The 17,389-nt window shown below is 26.1% G+C and overlaps 1 protein-coding gene across 2 annotated transcripts in view; it reads right to left on the reverse strand.

Moving 5' to 3' along the window:
• Positions 1-3,196: 3,196 nt before the first annotated feature.
• Positions 3,197-17,389, reverse strand: part of LOC145835120 (molybdenum cofactor biosynthesis protein 1-like) — a 29,792-nt gene continuing 15,599 nt past the window's right edge. The window contains exons 6-10 of one of the 2 annotated variants that reach the window (XM_082942668.1): positions 14,777-14,889; positions 14,368-14,478; positions 12,631-12,745; positions 6,167-6,238; positions 3,197-3,935 (exon numbers count right to left, since the gene is read on the reverse strand). In XM_082942668.1, the coding sequence (XP_082798794.1) occupies positions 6,183-6,238; positions 12,631-12,745; positions 14,368-14,478; positions 14,777-14,889 (395 nt within the window). In that variant the 3' untranslated portion in view covers positions 3,197-3,935; positions 6,167-6,182. Of the gene's footprint in view, positions 3,936-6,166; positions 6,239-11,503; positions 11,572-12,630; positions 12,746-14,367; positions 14,479-14,776; positions 14,890-17,389 lie in introns of those variants that run through there. The other variant, XM_082942667.1, reaches the window with a different exon arrangement.

Genomic DNA, 17,389 nt, shown 5'->3' on the forward strand with positions numbered 1-17,389 from the left:
TTTTTCTTTACTAGAAATTAAAGAACTGGATTATATATTAAGATTTGTATTCTGTTTTACTGGTATTTTCTAATTGCTTAAATTTTAAACAATTTTATGTACCTGAAAAATTTTAGACAGTTATTTAGTAGAGCTATATTATATTCTAATGCGTATTATTAAAATCTTCTACACAAAGTACTTCATTATTGAACAAAAAAGTTGTGCGACCCCACTGAAAAAAGTCTAGACCTGCCCCTGACCATGTCATTGTAGATTCTTAACAGTTGTATCCTTCTTTCCGTACAATAGGCTCAAATTTTTAAAAGTGTTTTAAAAGAGTTTATTTTGCATTGATAATTTATAGTGTACAAAAGTTTTTCTGTACTTATCGTCTCAGTCGTCATTTAGCCATTAAATCTTCTCGCTTTCATCAATTATGGTAGTCTTATTAAGTCTTTAAAAGGAGGTTGGTCCACTAAAATAAAAAAATGTGTATTTTATAAAAGAAGCAATCGGTTGTTAGTATAAAGCAGTATTTTAAAGTATGCACCGCTTAGTGGGCCGAAATCGTGTTTAAATAGAAATAGGGAATGAAACTTAATATCAAATCGATGTCTTCAAATCATTAAAAATATTAAGTTTTAATGTAGTCTAAGGTTATATCTATTGAATTTTCCAAACTAACTGAAAAATGTCCAATAGTATAAATTTATCAGACTTAAAGTTATATCTCTTATAAAATTTTTCTAAAAGAAAAGGATTGAATAACTAAGAGAATTTATTTAACAGATCTCTAAAGTACCTATTTTAAACTATGAAAAAAGCAATAAAATACTTTTGTGTTAATGCATTTTTTTTCTACCGTAAAGTTTCGATTTTAAAAACCATCAAAACTTGAACTAATCAAAAACCGTTTAAATCTCCTCGTACAAACTAGCATCGCTTTTGTTATATGTAGAACTTTTTTGTTTAGTTTAAACCACTGAATGCGCTATAATCTTGGCTTTCTACCCACAAATTTTCGAAGAAAAAAAAATTATGCTACATCCAGTTGCAGGCCCACTGTGCACCTGTTTACACAAAAGTATTTTTTTCTCGCCATGTTTAGTTGAAGTGGTACTTGACTGCAGTCAAAGTGGTGTCTATGAATAATATAGAATCGAAATTTAATTGAGATTCTTATGGTTAGTTGATTTAACTAGGCCATAAATTTAGTTTGCTTTATAAATACTTTCTATGCAATTGTTCACGTACTTAAGTTAGGTTTAGAGAAATATTTTTAAATTTAGGGTTGAATAAATATTTGCAACTAAAGAGATTCCAAGCATTATTTGAAATTATAAAAATTTTACTTTGTTTACTTAAAAATCCAATGACCTCGGTTTTGGTCCCTTTGTTATAAAAAATAAGGTTTTTTTTTCGTGAGAAGGTCTATAAGTGTTCAAACAAGGGAACGCTTCGAAAAAATGATTTTATTAGTAATTTCAACGGAGTTTAGATATTTGACGCATGCTAAAATTCCTTCAAGGTGACAGTAGCATACGTTGATCTGGAACATTTTACGTGTCTTCTGCTTATTAAAAAACTATTTCTAGTACTAATAAATAAAGTTTCAATATATGTTTTCAGTCACTTAATATTATGAAAAAGGTACTTAATATTTAACAGTTCTTAAAAAAAAACTCATTTTTGACCACAAAAAACAACATTTGAACATATTTTAAGATTTAAGTATTTCATGCACTTACTATAAAAACATGAGCTTTGTTAAACTTTTATTGAGTATGTATCATAAGTTGTTTGTTTTATTTCTTCTAAAATTTTTGAAAAACAAATATTGTTACTTACACGAATTGCTAAAACAAACACACTACATTTTTTACGAGGTTAAACATTAAAGAAAACATTTATACTATTACTTGAAAGTTTTGTTTAACACTTAAAAGTTTTTATACATGTATTAAACAAATTTAATTACTATCTTAAAGTAAATTTACTTGATATATATGTGGCTTAAATCTTAACTTATTTGTGAATTTTCAATGTTTTCCTAAAAAATCATTATATTAATCGACTCGATAATTAATGCTTTCATTTTAAAAATCTTTTACTATTAGATCTTTAAATTATTGTTGAAAACTTTGAGTAACTAAAAACTTTTTCCACATTAATTAAACTTAAATACAATATACTCCTCGTTACTATCATAGAAAGTAGTTTAAAAAATGATTTTTAAAGCATAAAATTCTCTACAAAACTATGTAAGTAGTACACATTGTTTCTCACTACATTATGTTCATTTCTTTAACTTGATATTTGTTAGTACAGTAGTATGCTAATTTTGGAATGTCTTTAAAATGCAAATTTAGCAAAATTCTGAACTTAAGTATTCTAGTAGACTCTCTGCAGCAAACTTTTATTCTAATTGTTTTTTTTACTATTTGTTTTATTGTGTATTTAAATTAAAATAGCAACATTAGCTTACAAAAGCAAAAAAAAAGTATTTATAAAAATAGTAAGTTAAGATTGAATTATCAACCTACATCGTCACCTAGGGGCGGTGGTAGTGCGTTTGTTGTCTTAGAGTGTTTTTTATACTCCGCATCAAAAATTTTAGAAGTGTTTTTGAATGTATTTTAATTGCAGAGTATTCAATGTAGAAATGTTGAGCTAAAGAATATTTGATATATTTAAAACTGTACTGTGCGTTTTCATAATTTTCATACTGATATTTTACTCTTTTCGTTCACTTAAATTAAAAAAGGTACATTTAAAAAAATAAAATAAATTTTAAAATCGTTTACAACAAAAAATTTTTAACAGAAAAGGCGAGCTCAAGCGGCACACTACTGTACTTAGAAATTACTTTTATTAAACCTCAACTTTACTTAATACAGCTGTGCAGTGCATTATATGCTTGTTATTTATAAAAAAACTTTATTTTCAAACCTTTATTATATATGTAAACATATTTTCGTAAGTTTAGAAAGTTATAATAACTTATTTGTTATAAAATTAGTTAAGGTAAATTTTTCAACTAGAATTGCTACCATTTCGTAAAGTAAAAAGTGATCTTTAAAAATTAAAAGACAACTTAAAACAAATTTTCAGATAATTTTTTGAGAACATATTGTATAACATTTATTTATAATACAGTATAAATTTTATTTAAAATAGTATACTTTATTTATATAACAGTATGAAATAACGGTCGTTAATAGAATATCAAAAAATATATATAACAGGCATTTATTCGAAAAAAAGAAGTAAACAATTAAAACAAAATCTTCATGGAATTAAACTATCTGATTGATTATGAGAATTTTTAAGAACAATTACTAACATGTTAAAAGTTTATTAGTAAAACTAAAGAGAATAAAACATAAATTTTGTTAATAAAAAACATTTGTGTTAGTAAAAACGTATATGAGCGTTAAAATAAAAAATATTGAAATAAAACACACCATTTTAAAAACTTCAGATTAACTAAACGCAACTTCAAATGAGGCCAAGAAACGTTCTTCAATCTAAAATTTTCTATTACGAAGTCCCGAAAATTTCATGATAAACATAAAAAGTTTTACTTGACTAAAATGAAAAAAGTTCTATTGGTTGTAATATAAATGTTTTTTCTTATTTATGTGGATAATTGATTATATAATTTAAAAAAAAAGTTGTAAATAATAGCTAAAACGACGCTTTTTAAAGTTGATAATCATCTTTAATATTTGTCCATAAAAAATATAAATTAATTTTTGGACCCGTACGCCAAACTTTTGGACCTAAGAAATTTTGGTTTTTAACGTGTAACTGTAATGTAACATTTTATTTTTACTTTCAACCCCATGTTTCAAATATTTTTAGAGTTATTAAGTTTAGCAGATATTTCCAGAACAAATTTTGTAGAGTTGGCACAGATATTTTTGAATTGAAGTTTGCATCATAAAAAGTATCTAAAATTTTTAATTATAGTTGAAATTATTAAAAGATAAGGTATAATAGTTTAAAAAGTATAAGTTTTATTAAACTTAGTATTATAACTTACACTAGTTTTTTTTAAGTAATCCAATTTAAAAGACAAGTTGTGTATAATTATCATAAAAACTAATATTTAAAAGACCCTCTAGTTTCACTTTAGATTAAAATGGTCAATTAAGACTTTGGGTTTTTATGACTTAATTTTTTTTTGCAAGCACAACAAATTTTCTGTGCATACAAAAGCTATATACAATTACTTACAAAACTTTATGGTTGTAGCTTTAAAAAAATCTTAATTATTCAGGCAATATTATCCTTGTATTAGATTTTTGAAAAGTATTAATTGTACATTAACTGTCCAGCATAGTGCAGGGGTCGGAAAACTGCAGCCCGCGATGTAATTTTTAGCTAAAAACATAATTTTTTTTTTAACAAAAATAAAACTGTTGTAAAAACCTATAATTAGGCTCTTTATTAAATAATTAGTAATCAATACTGCTTTATTGTTGCTTCTTTTATAACAATTGTGGTTTAAAACAGTATTCTTTTATTAACTATTACAATTATTTCAAATAACAGCAGCCCGCAGGAAAATTTTTCTATATAAGTGCATCCCGCGGATGTTTATTCTTAGAAAACTGGCCTGTTACTTAAATAAGGCTGCCGACCCCTGGCATAATGGGAGGGGGTAAAAGTTTTTTTTACATAAATTTACCTCAGCTTATATATGAAAGCTAAGTATGAACTAGAAATAAGTTTTTATTTAACGTTTTAGATATACTCACTTTTGTAAAAAAATTCAAAAAGTAAAACGATATGTTTCAACTTTGCAGGAAATTAGAAAACTATCTATTTTTGAGTCTTAATTTTCAGGTAAAATTTCTTAAACAGTTTAAAACAAAAGACAAATTGAAGGTTTGAAAATGTTAATGATACAAATTAAAAAAAAAATTGATATAAAAGATTTTTTTTCCAATGAAAAAATAAATCTTTAACTGAATTTTTAAAATACTAGTAACGGACTAACTATAAAAACCTAAAAAGATTATGTTGAAAATAAAGGAGAAGATAGATTTAAGTAAAATAGTCATTTTCACCTTATTAATTTGCGCTTTCCTTTTGAGTTAATAGAACTAACCGAATTTGATCTTTAATGTCTCAAAATTATTACGAACTTTGTTAAGTGGTAAAAAGTGTATGATAATTCAGAAAAATTTTACAAAATACGATCAGTTTGTAAATAACAAGGCTTCCCCTTATTTCCTTATATTAACTTAAAAAACATACTTATCACTTTAAATTTTAGCAAAGAATAACTACAATATTTATTACTAATATATAAATCTATAACTTATTCTTATTACTGTCCTTCTGATATGCAAAACATAAACTTATTTTTTGAATTAATAAATAAGGATTGCAAATCAATTAAGTAAAAAAACTACCGAAGTCACCTTAAAATAGCCGTATTTCATGAAAAATTGTTTAAAAAATTTATGAAGTATTATTAAAAGTAGCCATATAAACGAAAGCTAAATTTTTAAGTAAGCTAAATATTAAATGTTCCGAATTTTATATCAAAATTTTTAATATTTAAACAAAATCATTAGCTTAGAGCACAGTTTTTCAAAATTATTTTCATAATCCTCCCATTGGCAGAATTTTTCAATAAATTCGCACCCCTTTGTTATACATTTAGTTTTTCGCCTCTTTATAAGTTACTTCATCTTGGTAACAAACTTTTTAGGAAACCCTGGTTTAAATTTTATCTGAGGGTAAAACATTGAAAAGCAAGATAAAGTTAATAAAACACGAAGCTAAAAAGAAAAAAGTTATATGACTGTTGCAATTTAATAAGCTTCCCCTTTCGGGAAGCTCGACTTAGAGAAATATAAAAAAACAGTATGTGAAAAATTTGAATCGCAATAATTTGCAAGAAAATCTTATTAGCTGGAGTTATGATAAGTCTTTTAAATAACTTTGAAAAAAGTTCAAACTAGCCTGATTTGAAAAAAATTTTAAACTAGATTGAGTTAGGACGAGTGTAAGCCTTGTTATTATAATTTTTATACATTATTTTTAATTTTCATAAATTTTAAAAACTAATGAAGTTCAAACTATATCTATAATCAAATTAGTTTTGAATAAAATTTATAAATATAGAAAACAATAATCTTAAAAAAAGAAACAAAAATTAAGAACTTACAAAGGTGAGAGATATCTTATCCTCCAATTAAAATCATTGGCCTGTTTTTTAAACTCTTTAGGTTTGACATTCCTGTAATAAAATCTAAGTATGAGAAAGTTCTAAATTCTAAAGAACTCGGTGTTAAATTTCAGTAAATTGAGCAACCTTTTTTAGTTAAAATAAATAACTATATAGTGTTAATTTAATTAAAAGTAAAAGAAACTGCAAATTGTAAGTTAAAAATAAAATGGGAGACTGAGTTTAATGCATAAAATTTTTGAAAATTCAGAACAGCTTAAACTGTTGATGAAGACCTTTTAACTTCATCGGAACAAAAAAGAATTTCAAGCTTGTAAAGAATTTTTATAATGACACTTTAGTTAGTATTAGTGATGTACCGGACCCACAATTTCGGGTCCGGCCGGACCCGGATCCGGACTTTTTTTTCAAATCAGAATCCGGCCGGAACCGGATCCGGACTTTTTTTTCAAAATAGAATCCGGCCGGAACCGGATCCGGACTTTTTTTTCAAATTAGAATCCGGCCGGAACCGGATCCGGACTTTTTTTTCAAATTAGAGTCCGGCCGGATCCGGATATCAGACAAAAATGGCAATATCCGGCCGGACCCGGATAGTGAGTACGGTACATCATTAGTATAAACTAGCCTAAGTCACAATGAGGTTTTTAAAAACTAAAAAAAATAACTTTAATCTAATAATAAGTAGAACAGCTAGCCACAAGGTTTACAAATTTAGGTGATATTTACAATTAAAAATCTAAAATCAAGTTCATGAACAAAATACACTAGAAAATTACAAAATATTGAAAACTGGATCAGCTCAAACTCATTCAAAATCTAAAAGAAAACTAGCCTGAGTTTTTATAAAAAACTAAACTAGCCTGAGGCAGTCCAAGATTTTATAAAATTCCCAAAAATTTTCAAACTAGTAGGGTTGCCACTGTTTAAGTCAATAAAACTAGCTAGAGTGAGTATAAACAAGCCTGAGTTAGAATGAGGTTTTTAAAAACTGAAAAAATTACTTTAATCTAATAATCAGTAGAACAGCTAGCAAAGGTTGACAATTTGGTAGTAAAGTTGTGGACTGATTGTGGCACACTTAACTTATTTGCACTACCCATCATAATTAAATCCTACCTTATTTAATTAATATCTAACAAATACTAAATTCTAACTGAGACTACTTTCTATAATCAGACACGACAGTTTTGAGTGATGAATCTTTTATATGAAACACAACAAGAAATACTAGCATATACAAAATTATTAATTACTTTGGTAACACTTTAAAAAGTGGAAGCTACTTAAATCTATATCAAAAGACTTAAAACAAAAAACTAAAAATTAAATAAAACTTTTAGTAAACAAGAAACTGTAAAATTTTTAATAAACTATTAAACTATAAACCTGGCTTAAATATTTAAACAATTAAACACCAGTTGAAATATTCATTTTTAAAACAAAACACTACTTACAATAAGCATTCACAAAAAGTTCAAGATATTTTGTTGCTTCAAGCTGCTCACCAAACTAACTAACTGCTTACATATAAACTGCCTGTCATGTTCTGATGTTTTGTTGCATCAGTATTTAGTTTGAGACATTTCGTCATATGATTCTCATAGGCTCGTACATTCAACCGTATTAACTCTAAATATTCTCTGAGCTCAACTTTAAACAACAAATAATGCAAGTATTCATTCCAAAGTTTTCAATTTTACAACATTTGTAAAGAGTTGCATTTCTAAAATGTTTATTTCATAGTTTAAATGTAAACAAATGTAATTTAGTCACGTGTACAAAATGAGCCAATCGGGGTAGGTGTTTAATTTTAAGTGACGAAAATGACTCTTATTAATTAACACAGGGTTTGTTTTTAAAAAAATATTTTTCAATATGCTCTTTTTTACTAACTAGATCCGGGTCCGGCCGGATCTTTGTTAGGATCCGGCCGGACCCGGATCCGGACTTTTTTTTCAAATTAGAATCCGGCCGGAACCGGACCCGGACTTTTTTTTCAAATTAGAATCCGGCCGGAACCGGATCCGGACTTTTTTTTCAAATTAGAGTCCGGCCGGATCCGGATATCAGACAAAAATGGCAATATCCGGCCGGACCCGGACCCGGATAGTGAGTCCGGTACATCACTAGTTAGTATATACTTACAAACTAAAATATATTTACTTTATTTTATACTATTTTCCAACGATGTCCTTGACAAATCCTAAATAAATTTAATTGTATTATAGAGAAAAAAGTTTGAGTATTGATTTGACAGAACTTTACTAAAACAACAAATGATTATTAGTTCTTTTAGATATTTTATTTGTTACCACAAATCAAGCTGAGAAAAATTTCTTGACTTTTAATTAAAATTTTCTTGATTTTTCTAAATCTAAACTCTTAAGTTAAACTTATTCTAAAATACATAATCAAACACTTGAAATTATATAAATCTTCTAAACTTATTTTTCTACAGGTTTAAACAACAGTTTTTTTGATGAACTCAATCATCTAACTTCCATTACATCACTTGAACCATCTGTGTATGATTGATGTATTTGCAATAAACAGCTCTAACAGCAAAATACTTGTATTTTCTAACTTGATACAGTTCTAGTTTGTATGTATACATACAATATTTAACTCTTCTTCTGGATGTAATAGTATCTCATTTCATACTGTTGTCACGCAGAGCTTTGTTAATACTTAATCTAGTTCGACCTCAGCCTGGTCATTGTGCAACACAGATAATGGTTGCAACAACTTTCAGAGAGAAGATTTAGCAGGAAATTTTAATGTTTCAAAATAGAATTGGTCCAAACAATCATCCTTTTGCTTGAAGTTCTTGAACTTTAATGCATTCATTGGACAATTTACCTAAGTTCTAAATTGTTCAATGCTAGTATCGCCTTCAGAGTTGGGGCACATTTTTTACTATGAGTGCACAATGTTGGCAAAACGCTTAACAACAATTGTGACTCCTAATTTTTTAAGGCTATGCGGATTTAGGCATGACATATTTTTTACAAATGTACTTCCAATGGCCATTCTGCTCCGGAGATTTTCAACCGCTTTTATAACAAATAATCTACATTCTTTGTTGAAATTTAAGACCTTTTGTTCTTCAACTAGATCTTTTTTCATAAAATTTGCAAGTAAATTGGTTGCAGCACAACCAAGATCAAGGGCAGGTTTTAGGGAAGCTTGATCATTTAATTCAACCTTGAATTACTGGTTAAGCTGAGGTTCGTAACTATCACGTTTTTCATAATGATGCACAGCAATTTAATTAAAAAGCACGAAATGTCCTCATGCATAAAGGCAACAACAGGCTGGGTACTCTGGTACAATGTCAAAAAAGGCTGCATAAGTGATATTGCAAAACTAAAGAAACGCGAGAAAATGTTAGTGTATATATCACAGTTTCACTATTGAAGTGTCCTTGCCACAGGTCATCAATACTAAAGAGCATGAAAAAACTGCTTGTTCAAGTAGGGCAGTTGTTCAATATGATAATAGAAAAATTTTGCAGTTTTACAAAGGATATTTTATTAATTTATACCAGATGAAAGCATTGGAAATTGAATAATTTTGTAAATTTCTAGGAAAATTTTGCAATTTTAGTCTGACTTTAAAGGATTTTTAATTAATGTTTTACTATTTGAAGGCTTTGGAAAATAAGGAACTTTGTAAATTAATCTGACTTTTTTTTTCAATTTTGTCAAATTTCCTGACTTTTTTCATTTTTTTAGTTTTTCCTGATTTCCTGACCGTGTGGCAACCCTGCATTAGACTTTATTTTTACTTATAAACTTTAGAAAAAATCAAAAGGTAGCTTTGAAAAATCTTTAAATTTATTGCATATTACATAAGTTCAAAACTTTTTCGGCAAACTTATGATAAACTAATAGAACTAAAACACATTTATGCAACTAAGTAAAAATAGTGAAAAATATACTATGAAGTACTTATTCGAAACTGTGTATAAAACTAAATTTGTAAAGGATAGAAGAATTTTTACATTATAATGATATTTTTGTAAGTAAAATAAAATTCAAATGAAATGACAATAAAAACAAATACTTTTCCGATATATACCTTAAATTAAAAACTATCTTAGTAAGGAACTGTATAATGTAAGCTATGGTTAATAATAAGTTACTGTTAGCGATGAAATAAAGATAAAAAACTTTTCCCAAACACTATTAATGTAATTATAAAAACCTATACTAATAAGAAACTGTATCTTACAAACTTCTCATCTCATAGAAATTATTTTTATGATACAAAACCTAAATTTAAAAAAAAAAAATTTAACTGTTTTAACAACAAACTATTTTTCCTAAAATATTGTTTTTAAAGTAATAATTTTATGAAATAAACAAACAATTAATAACTTTTCTGAAATAAAAAGTATTTTTAATTTAACTATTCTAATAAAAAATTTGTTGTCGTAAAATTATTGGTTTTATAAGTTTTCCATTAACTAAAAAAAGCAGTATTGTTTTATTTATGTTTATATTTGCTTGTAATAAATTGACCTATTTACTCTCTAAATAATCTTAGCTCGTATGGTTGCTTGTTGAGCCTGTAAAAGTGATTGAATATGCTTCTTCAAAGGTTTTGCTTGATGTTGGATGTTTGTTGGCATATGGAGTGATCATTTTCTTCCAGTTATGTCTGTAAGAGCACCATCTTTAAGAAAAAGACGTAATTGTCTGTCCCACATAGTGCTTATCACATACATTGCACTTGCTGCATAAATTCCAAAATTTATGCAATTCAAATTCTTTTTCAATTCAATAAATTTACCACTTTTTGATTTTATTAAGTTTGCTTTTTCACCATTCCGCCTACTTTCCCTCGGTTACATAGTAAACATTTCCCACAAGGGTGAGATCCACCAATAGCAACACATTTTTTATAAACATTTCTAAAACATTCGGGTTCAATTCTCTTTCTTTCTTTGTGAGTTTTAAAAGTTTTGGAAAGTTTGTCGTCTAAACAGTTATATTCTTATTAATTTCTCTTGCCTTCTTCATTAGAGATCTAAACCGATCTTTCCATTCTGCTGTAATTTTAACCATATCGTCAACTAAAGCTTTACAGAAGCAAGACTTTAAACATTTACCTTTAAAGCCTTTATTGCTTCTAGATAATCACAGTCACGTTGGCACAATCTCCTTAGTCTTATTGACTCTCCGAATACAATTGATTTGTATATGGAGCGGGGATGGTGTGACTTTCCATTTACAAATACACGATTTTTTGCTGTTGGTTTTATGTAGCTGTTGTTATTTTGTAGTTTTACATAAAAGCCGCTTTTTTCTGGTTTGTCTATGACGTGGTTGACACCCAAAAACTCCAGTTCGTCACCATCATTTTTCGTAGATATTTCTCTAAAAACTAGTTTTAGATTGTGTTCTTCAAACGCACATTTTAATCGTCTTTTAACGTTATCTGTAACATCTAATGTCTAAGATAAAAAGACAATATCATCAATGTAGCGTTGTAAATTTTTCAAAACTATCTTTTGATTTTTTTCTAATTATTGATGCAGAAAAAAAACCACAAATAAAAAATTGGCTGTGTCCTGGGCTGTTTTAAGATTTAAAAAAATCTTGTCTACTTATAAAATTGTAAAATTTTTATAACCAGTAATCATTAGGTAATCAAATGTTAAAAAAAAATACTTAAACAACACATTTTTTATATAATTAATTAAAAAACTCACTTCTTTTATATAATTGTAATATACTTTTTGTATTTTGTAATAAAAGACAAACCTAAGTTCTTATTTTAGTGAAAGTTTAACTAAGCTACATAGTATAAATAGTTAAAAATAGTTAATTTACAAAATTATTAATTCTTTAACATTAAACTTTGACATGACTTGGATCATTATAGACCACAAGCTATCAATAGACATATTCCTTTGTTTCGTACTTGAAACTTATCAGTAAGTCGTAAGAAAAAAACCTATTTCTCAGTCTATCGAGAGCTTGTGGTATGATGATCCAAATGGTATGATCAAATTTTAAGCTTGTCTAATGGCATATTAAGTCTAGGCTTTAGATATTTACGCTAAAGTTTTCTTTATAAAATAAACAAAGAGTTAATAGATGCAAAGATAACTGTAAAAAATTATGTTTAACATAAAACAATTAGTTATTTTACAGTAGATCATGATGGACCAATTTGAGAAACAGGGCGATTTTTTAAGTTGTTTCAGAAAACCCTGATCTATATAGATAAAAACTAACTATAAATAGTAGATCAAAATGAATAAGTTAAAATTTTTGTTAATATCACAGTATCACAAAAAAAAAACGTTTTAGAAGGTTAAATTATTTTATATATTAAAAGTTTAAACTAAAAACTACAACAAAATTTTTTATTAAGATTTTAACTTGTACTAAAAATTTAATAATATATTTTACTTCAAAGCTCTCAAGTACCTGCATGTTGTTTCTTTTTTCGTTTTACTGCTTCACCAATTACATGCTCAATAATATCTTGCTTTTCACGTAAAACATCTCTCAAAGACACTTCATTGTTACCGAATAAACAAACCTTAAAACAAAGACAGTAATTTAAAATTAATTAAAGCTAAAAATATTAAGGGCATGGAGGAGATGGTTCCTTTTTTTTCATTTAATTATATTTTAAAGACCTTTAACTTTACTAACAGCTATTTTTACAGTTTCTTAAAATTAAAATTTTATTTTAAGACACAAGGTTCTTATAGTTAGAGTCCGAGTTATACAAAGTCTGAGAGATCTAAAGGTTCCTTATAAAGGGATCAAACTAAAAAGATGATAAATAAAAATTATGTCAAAAATCCCTATTTTTCTAAAATTTTCAGCAATCGTACTTAATTTTTTTTTGTTCTAATCTTAATTTAATAACTAACAATCCTTTGTAACTATTTTATTATTTAAAAATTTTTTTTAACCTAAAGTAATACGACTGTTTTTTTTAATACTTTTAATCACTTTTTTTTTTGTACTTTATGATTATTTTTCTTATAATGAAAAGACTATTTACTATAGTTTTATACTAAAATTTGAGGTTAGTTGATTAATTATGAAGACGATGACATATTTTTAGTAAATTTAATGAAACTACATAAAAATCAATATGTTTGTATAAAAAACATTTTTATAAACTGACTTTATCTCAATAGTCAACAGTTTTTTTTTGTATCATTAAGATCATTTTAGTATAAAACTTGAACTTTTAAATAAGAAGCTATGTTTATTTTTGTAAAAAATGTTAAACGCCTACTACAGCCATAAATATAATAACTAACAAACTAAAATTTTTAATACTATGTACAAATTTAAAAGTATTAAGTTTAGCTGAAACAATTCAACGTTAAAATGTGATTACATAAAAATAAAAGTTATAAAAACTCACATTACAACAATTTGAATTCCAAAATTTAAAATTTCTATATTTAAATTACAACAACTCTAATTCGACAATTAAAACTATGATAGTTCAAGTTTTAGTTTTTTCAAACAGTCAATTCAACTTACAGCTTTCAAATTCTAATATATAAACTTTTGTCACTTAAACTTTAAAAAAATTAAATTACGACAACTATAAAATCAAAAATCGAAATAATTGATACAATAATATTTAAATTTATGGTTTGCTTCAAATTAGTTTCACTATTTTTCTTCTACTTAGTGACATTGAAAAGTCTATACGTTAACAAAATTAAACAGATTTTCATTATTGATATTTAAGTTTTAGCCGATGTGTTTCAGCTTAATGATATTCAAACTTCGTTTTGTTAGATAACATAAAACTGCTTTCATTGCTTATAAATTAAACTTGGTTTTATACACTAAGTTTAAACTTTAACTGAAAAATTCCAATTTCTTTATATTCTATTTTTTTTTGATGTCATTAAACTAGTTACAAAATATTAAGAAGTGTTTTATAATCTTCTACATTTTAAAAGTCAACGTAAAACCTAAAAAAACATATTTTACAATACTATTTTATGAAAAATTCTTTAAGTAGTTAAACGTTTATTTTTTTATAGACGACTAATATTTAAATGTATTAACTCATTTTAAGGTTCGGTGTACGTTAGAAAAATATCAAACAATTTTTAAACTTTCATTTCAAAGAAAACAATAAATTCATAAAAAAAAAATTTAAATATATTTATAGCATATAACCTTTAAGTTTCCATCAGCTGTTATTCTTAGTCGGTTGCACGAAGAACAAAAGTTTTCAGACATTGATGTGATAAATCCGAACCTACCAACAAAGCCAGGGACTTTATATGCCTATTAGCATATTTTAAAACATAAAATTAATAAGAAAACATCACATTAAGTTTGTAGTTGATTAATAAAAAATCTAACTCTATAAACATTTTTTTTTAAATAAAATACTTATTTATATAAAAAAAACTTTTTGGCCACCAAAAAAAAAAAAAACTATTCAATAGAGAAGAAAATAGTTTGAATAAAAGCTATTTACTTGCTGGTAGTGGCTTTTACACTTTACTCAGTAAGTAAATAAAAAGAGCTAACTAACTGAAAAAAAAACTTAACAAGTAAATGCAAAGCTTAATAAAAAAACCTTTGAAGTGTCATTGTGATCGTCTTGTAGTTTTACTACATTTTTAAACTTTTTTCTTATTTCTTCAAGCATAACTTGATACGATATCATTTTATTGTGATTCCACTTGTTACCTACAAATTAATATTTCTTAAACTTAATTATGTTATTTATTAGATTTTTAGTCAAAATATTCTAAATATACCAAATACTTTCTCTATAGTTTTTTTAGATGTTTGACAAACAGGTATTTTTAAACGAAATATTTAATCTTAGATATTGGTTAACAACAATATTGTAATAATTATAATAACTGTAGAAACAAGCAAATACTGTTGTATTGTTTTTGAATTTTTTTTTTCTTAAAGCAGTGTTTACGGGGTTCGCACTAAAATTTCAAAAAAATTTATAGGGAAATCCATAAAATATAACAAATTTATAGGAAAATTATCAAAATAAACAATGAATTTTAAACGTTACGAACATATTTTTAAGGTACATAAAGTAAAAAATGTCATTAACCAATATGTCTATAAGCACAGTCTTAATAAGAAATTTACGAAAATTCGAAGGTTTTTGAGCTCTAGTTTTAGTTAAATTAGCAAACTTTAGACAAATTGTATTTAACATAAATAATAAAAACTATCAGCTAGGTGGCGCCATAGAATCATAATTTTGTATTAAGATTGCAAAGATTTAGATATAACAAGAAATTATTAAAACTTTTTTTACGTGTTTTATACATCGCGGTGTCACTGTTTGGGCTTTCAAATTTCAATCACCAACCAAAAAAGTAATTTATAGGCATTTTCACATATTTCTCAATTTTTTCTAGGGATTTTCATAATATTGCAAATTTCAAGGGAGTTTTAGAGAAGTGGGAACCCTGTGATTAGCAGCTTTTAATAAGCAACACACTGAATTTAATATACAAATTCTTTCGGATCGTCGTGTTTTTAAAACAAATTCTAAAAAAGAAAAAAATGTTCTACAAGATAGTTATATGAAAAGTGACTAAATTCCTTACTAACAATCAAATTAACAGCATACTTGTTCTGTTCCATTTAAACATAATGTAGTAAATTTAGGTTGTTTTATATTAGCTTTAAACTAAAAAACGTCTTTGGAAGAAAATTTATACTTTCGAAGAATTTTGACCTTTGTCTTAAAACACAAATTTAAATAATGACATTGTAAGCAAAATTTTTATTTTAAAATACTTACATTTATTAACTTAATAAACTTATTCTAAGCAGTAGCTTCAATATGAAAAATAAATATCTATAGATTAAAACATTAAGTTTTAATTATTATTACTAAAAATTAAAAGTTACATATTTGAAAATTAAGGTTTGGAGAATAGATATTTGATACATTAGTGATGTAAAAAAAAAACTTTAACAACAGACATCTTCGTCTAATTAAAAATAAAAAGTTTTTTGAAGTTATAGATCTGTTGTTAAACGTAGGAAATATTGTGTAGACTTGCTGAGTGGGAAAGAGCTAACTACCGATCGCAACATCAGGTCAACAATAACAAGAAAATGAGTAAAACATTTTTTTAGCAGACCGAAGAGTATGGATGGTTCAAAATAGTTATTATTTTAACAAAACTTTTTTATTTAATTTTTTTTTTTGCAATTAAAAAAAAGCTACAATTTTTTAGTAAAACTCTTGCCATATCGACTGTGTGTTGTTTTTGTTTAGTGTAAAAAAACCCTGTGAGTACGCCACTTATGGTCGATTTTGACTGCAAACAGATCATTATTATAGTCCCGACAATATAAATCAATTAAGAAAAGTATGTATATTTATTAGTAGGAAAATTGTGATTGATTTGTTTTAGTTTAAGTTTCAAAATTTTAATTTAGTTTATTCTTTTTTTAAATTTTTACTGGTACTGACGTTATTTAGTACAAACAAACTATTATAATTACAGTAGACCGCCGCTTAAATACGTAAATTGAACCCGACAAAAAAATGCGTACTTGGCACGGGTAGTGCGTACTTTTTGATGACATTGTATAAAATTAAATTTAGTTGTTTCTTTTCTTTTTTACAACTAGCCACCAAATAATTTAACCAAATAAACAAGTCTTTTTATTTTAAACAACATTTAATACATAATTAAAATTTTCAAAGTATTTTTAATAGATTTTAAAATGATTTATTTTTTCTATAAAAAGTTTTTATATAATTAATACATAATTAACTGTAGAACGTCAATATCAGTCAATAATATAAAAATAATATTAAGCCATATTTTCCATATTTGTTTTGTTAGAGAGAAAGTACTAAACTACATTGTGTTTAACAAACATTTTCAAAACATCAATTATTATGATGTATTAATTGTTATTAGTTTGATTTTTATGTAAAAAAAGTAAAAGAATTAAGCTAAAATAATATTAAGTACTTTTTATATAGTTTTTGGGCATTGACTTATGTCAGCTGATAAAAAACGATTAACTGAGTTAGAAAGGTTGGAGATCATTTAAAAGCTTGAAAGGAAAAATCCACCTAGTAAGCGTTATCTTGGAAGAAGCTTTAATGTTAGTGAAGGTGCAATTAGAAAAATTTGGCAGAACCGAGATGAGATTAAAAGACAATCTGCTTACTTTTTGAATAAAAAAA

This window comes from Thalia democratica, chromosome 4, assembly GCF_965202585.1.
Source record: "Thalia democratica chromosome 4, ktThaDemo2.hap1.1, whole genome shotgun sequence".
Taxonomy (NCBI): Eukaryota; Metazoa; Chordata; class Thaliacea; order Salpida; family Salpidae; genus Thalia; species Thalia democratica.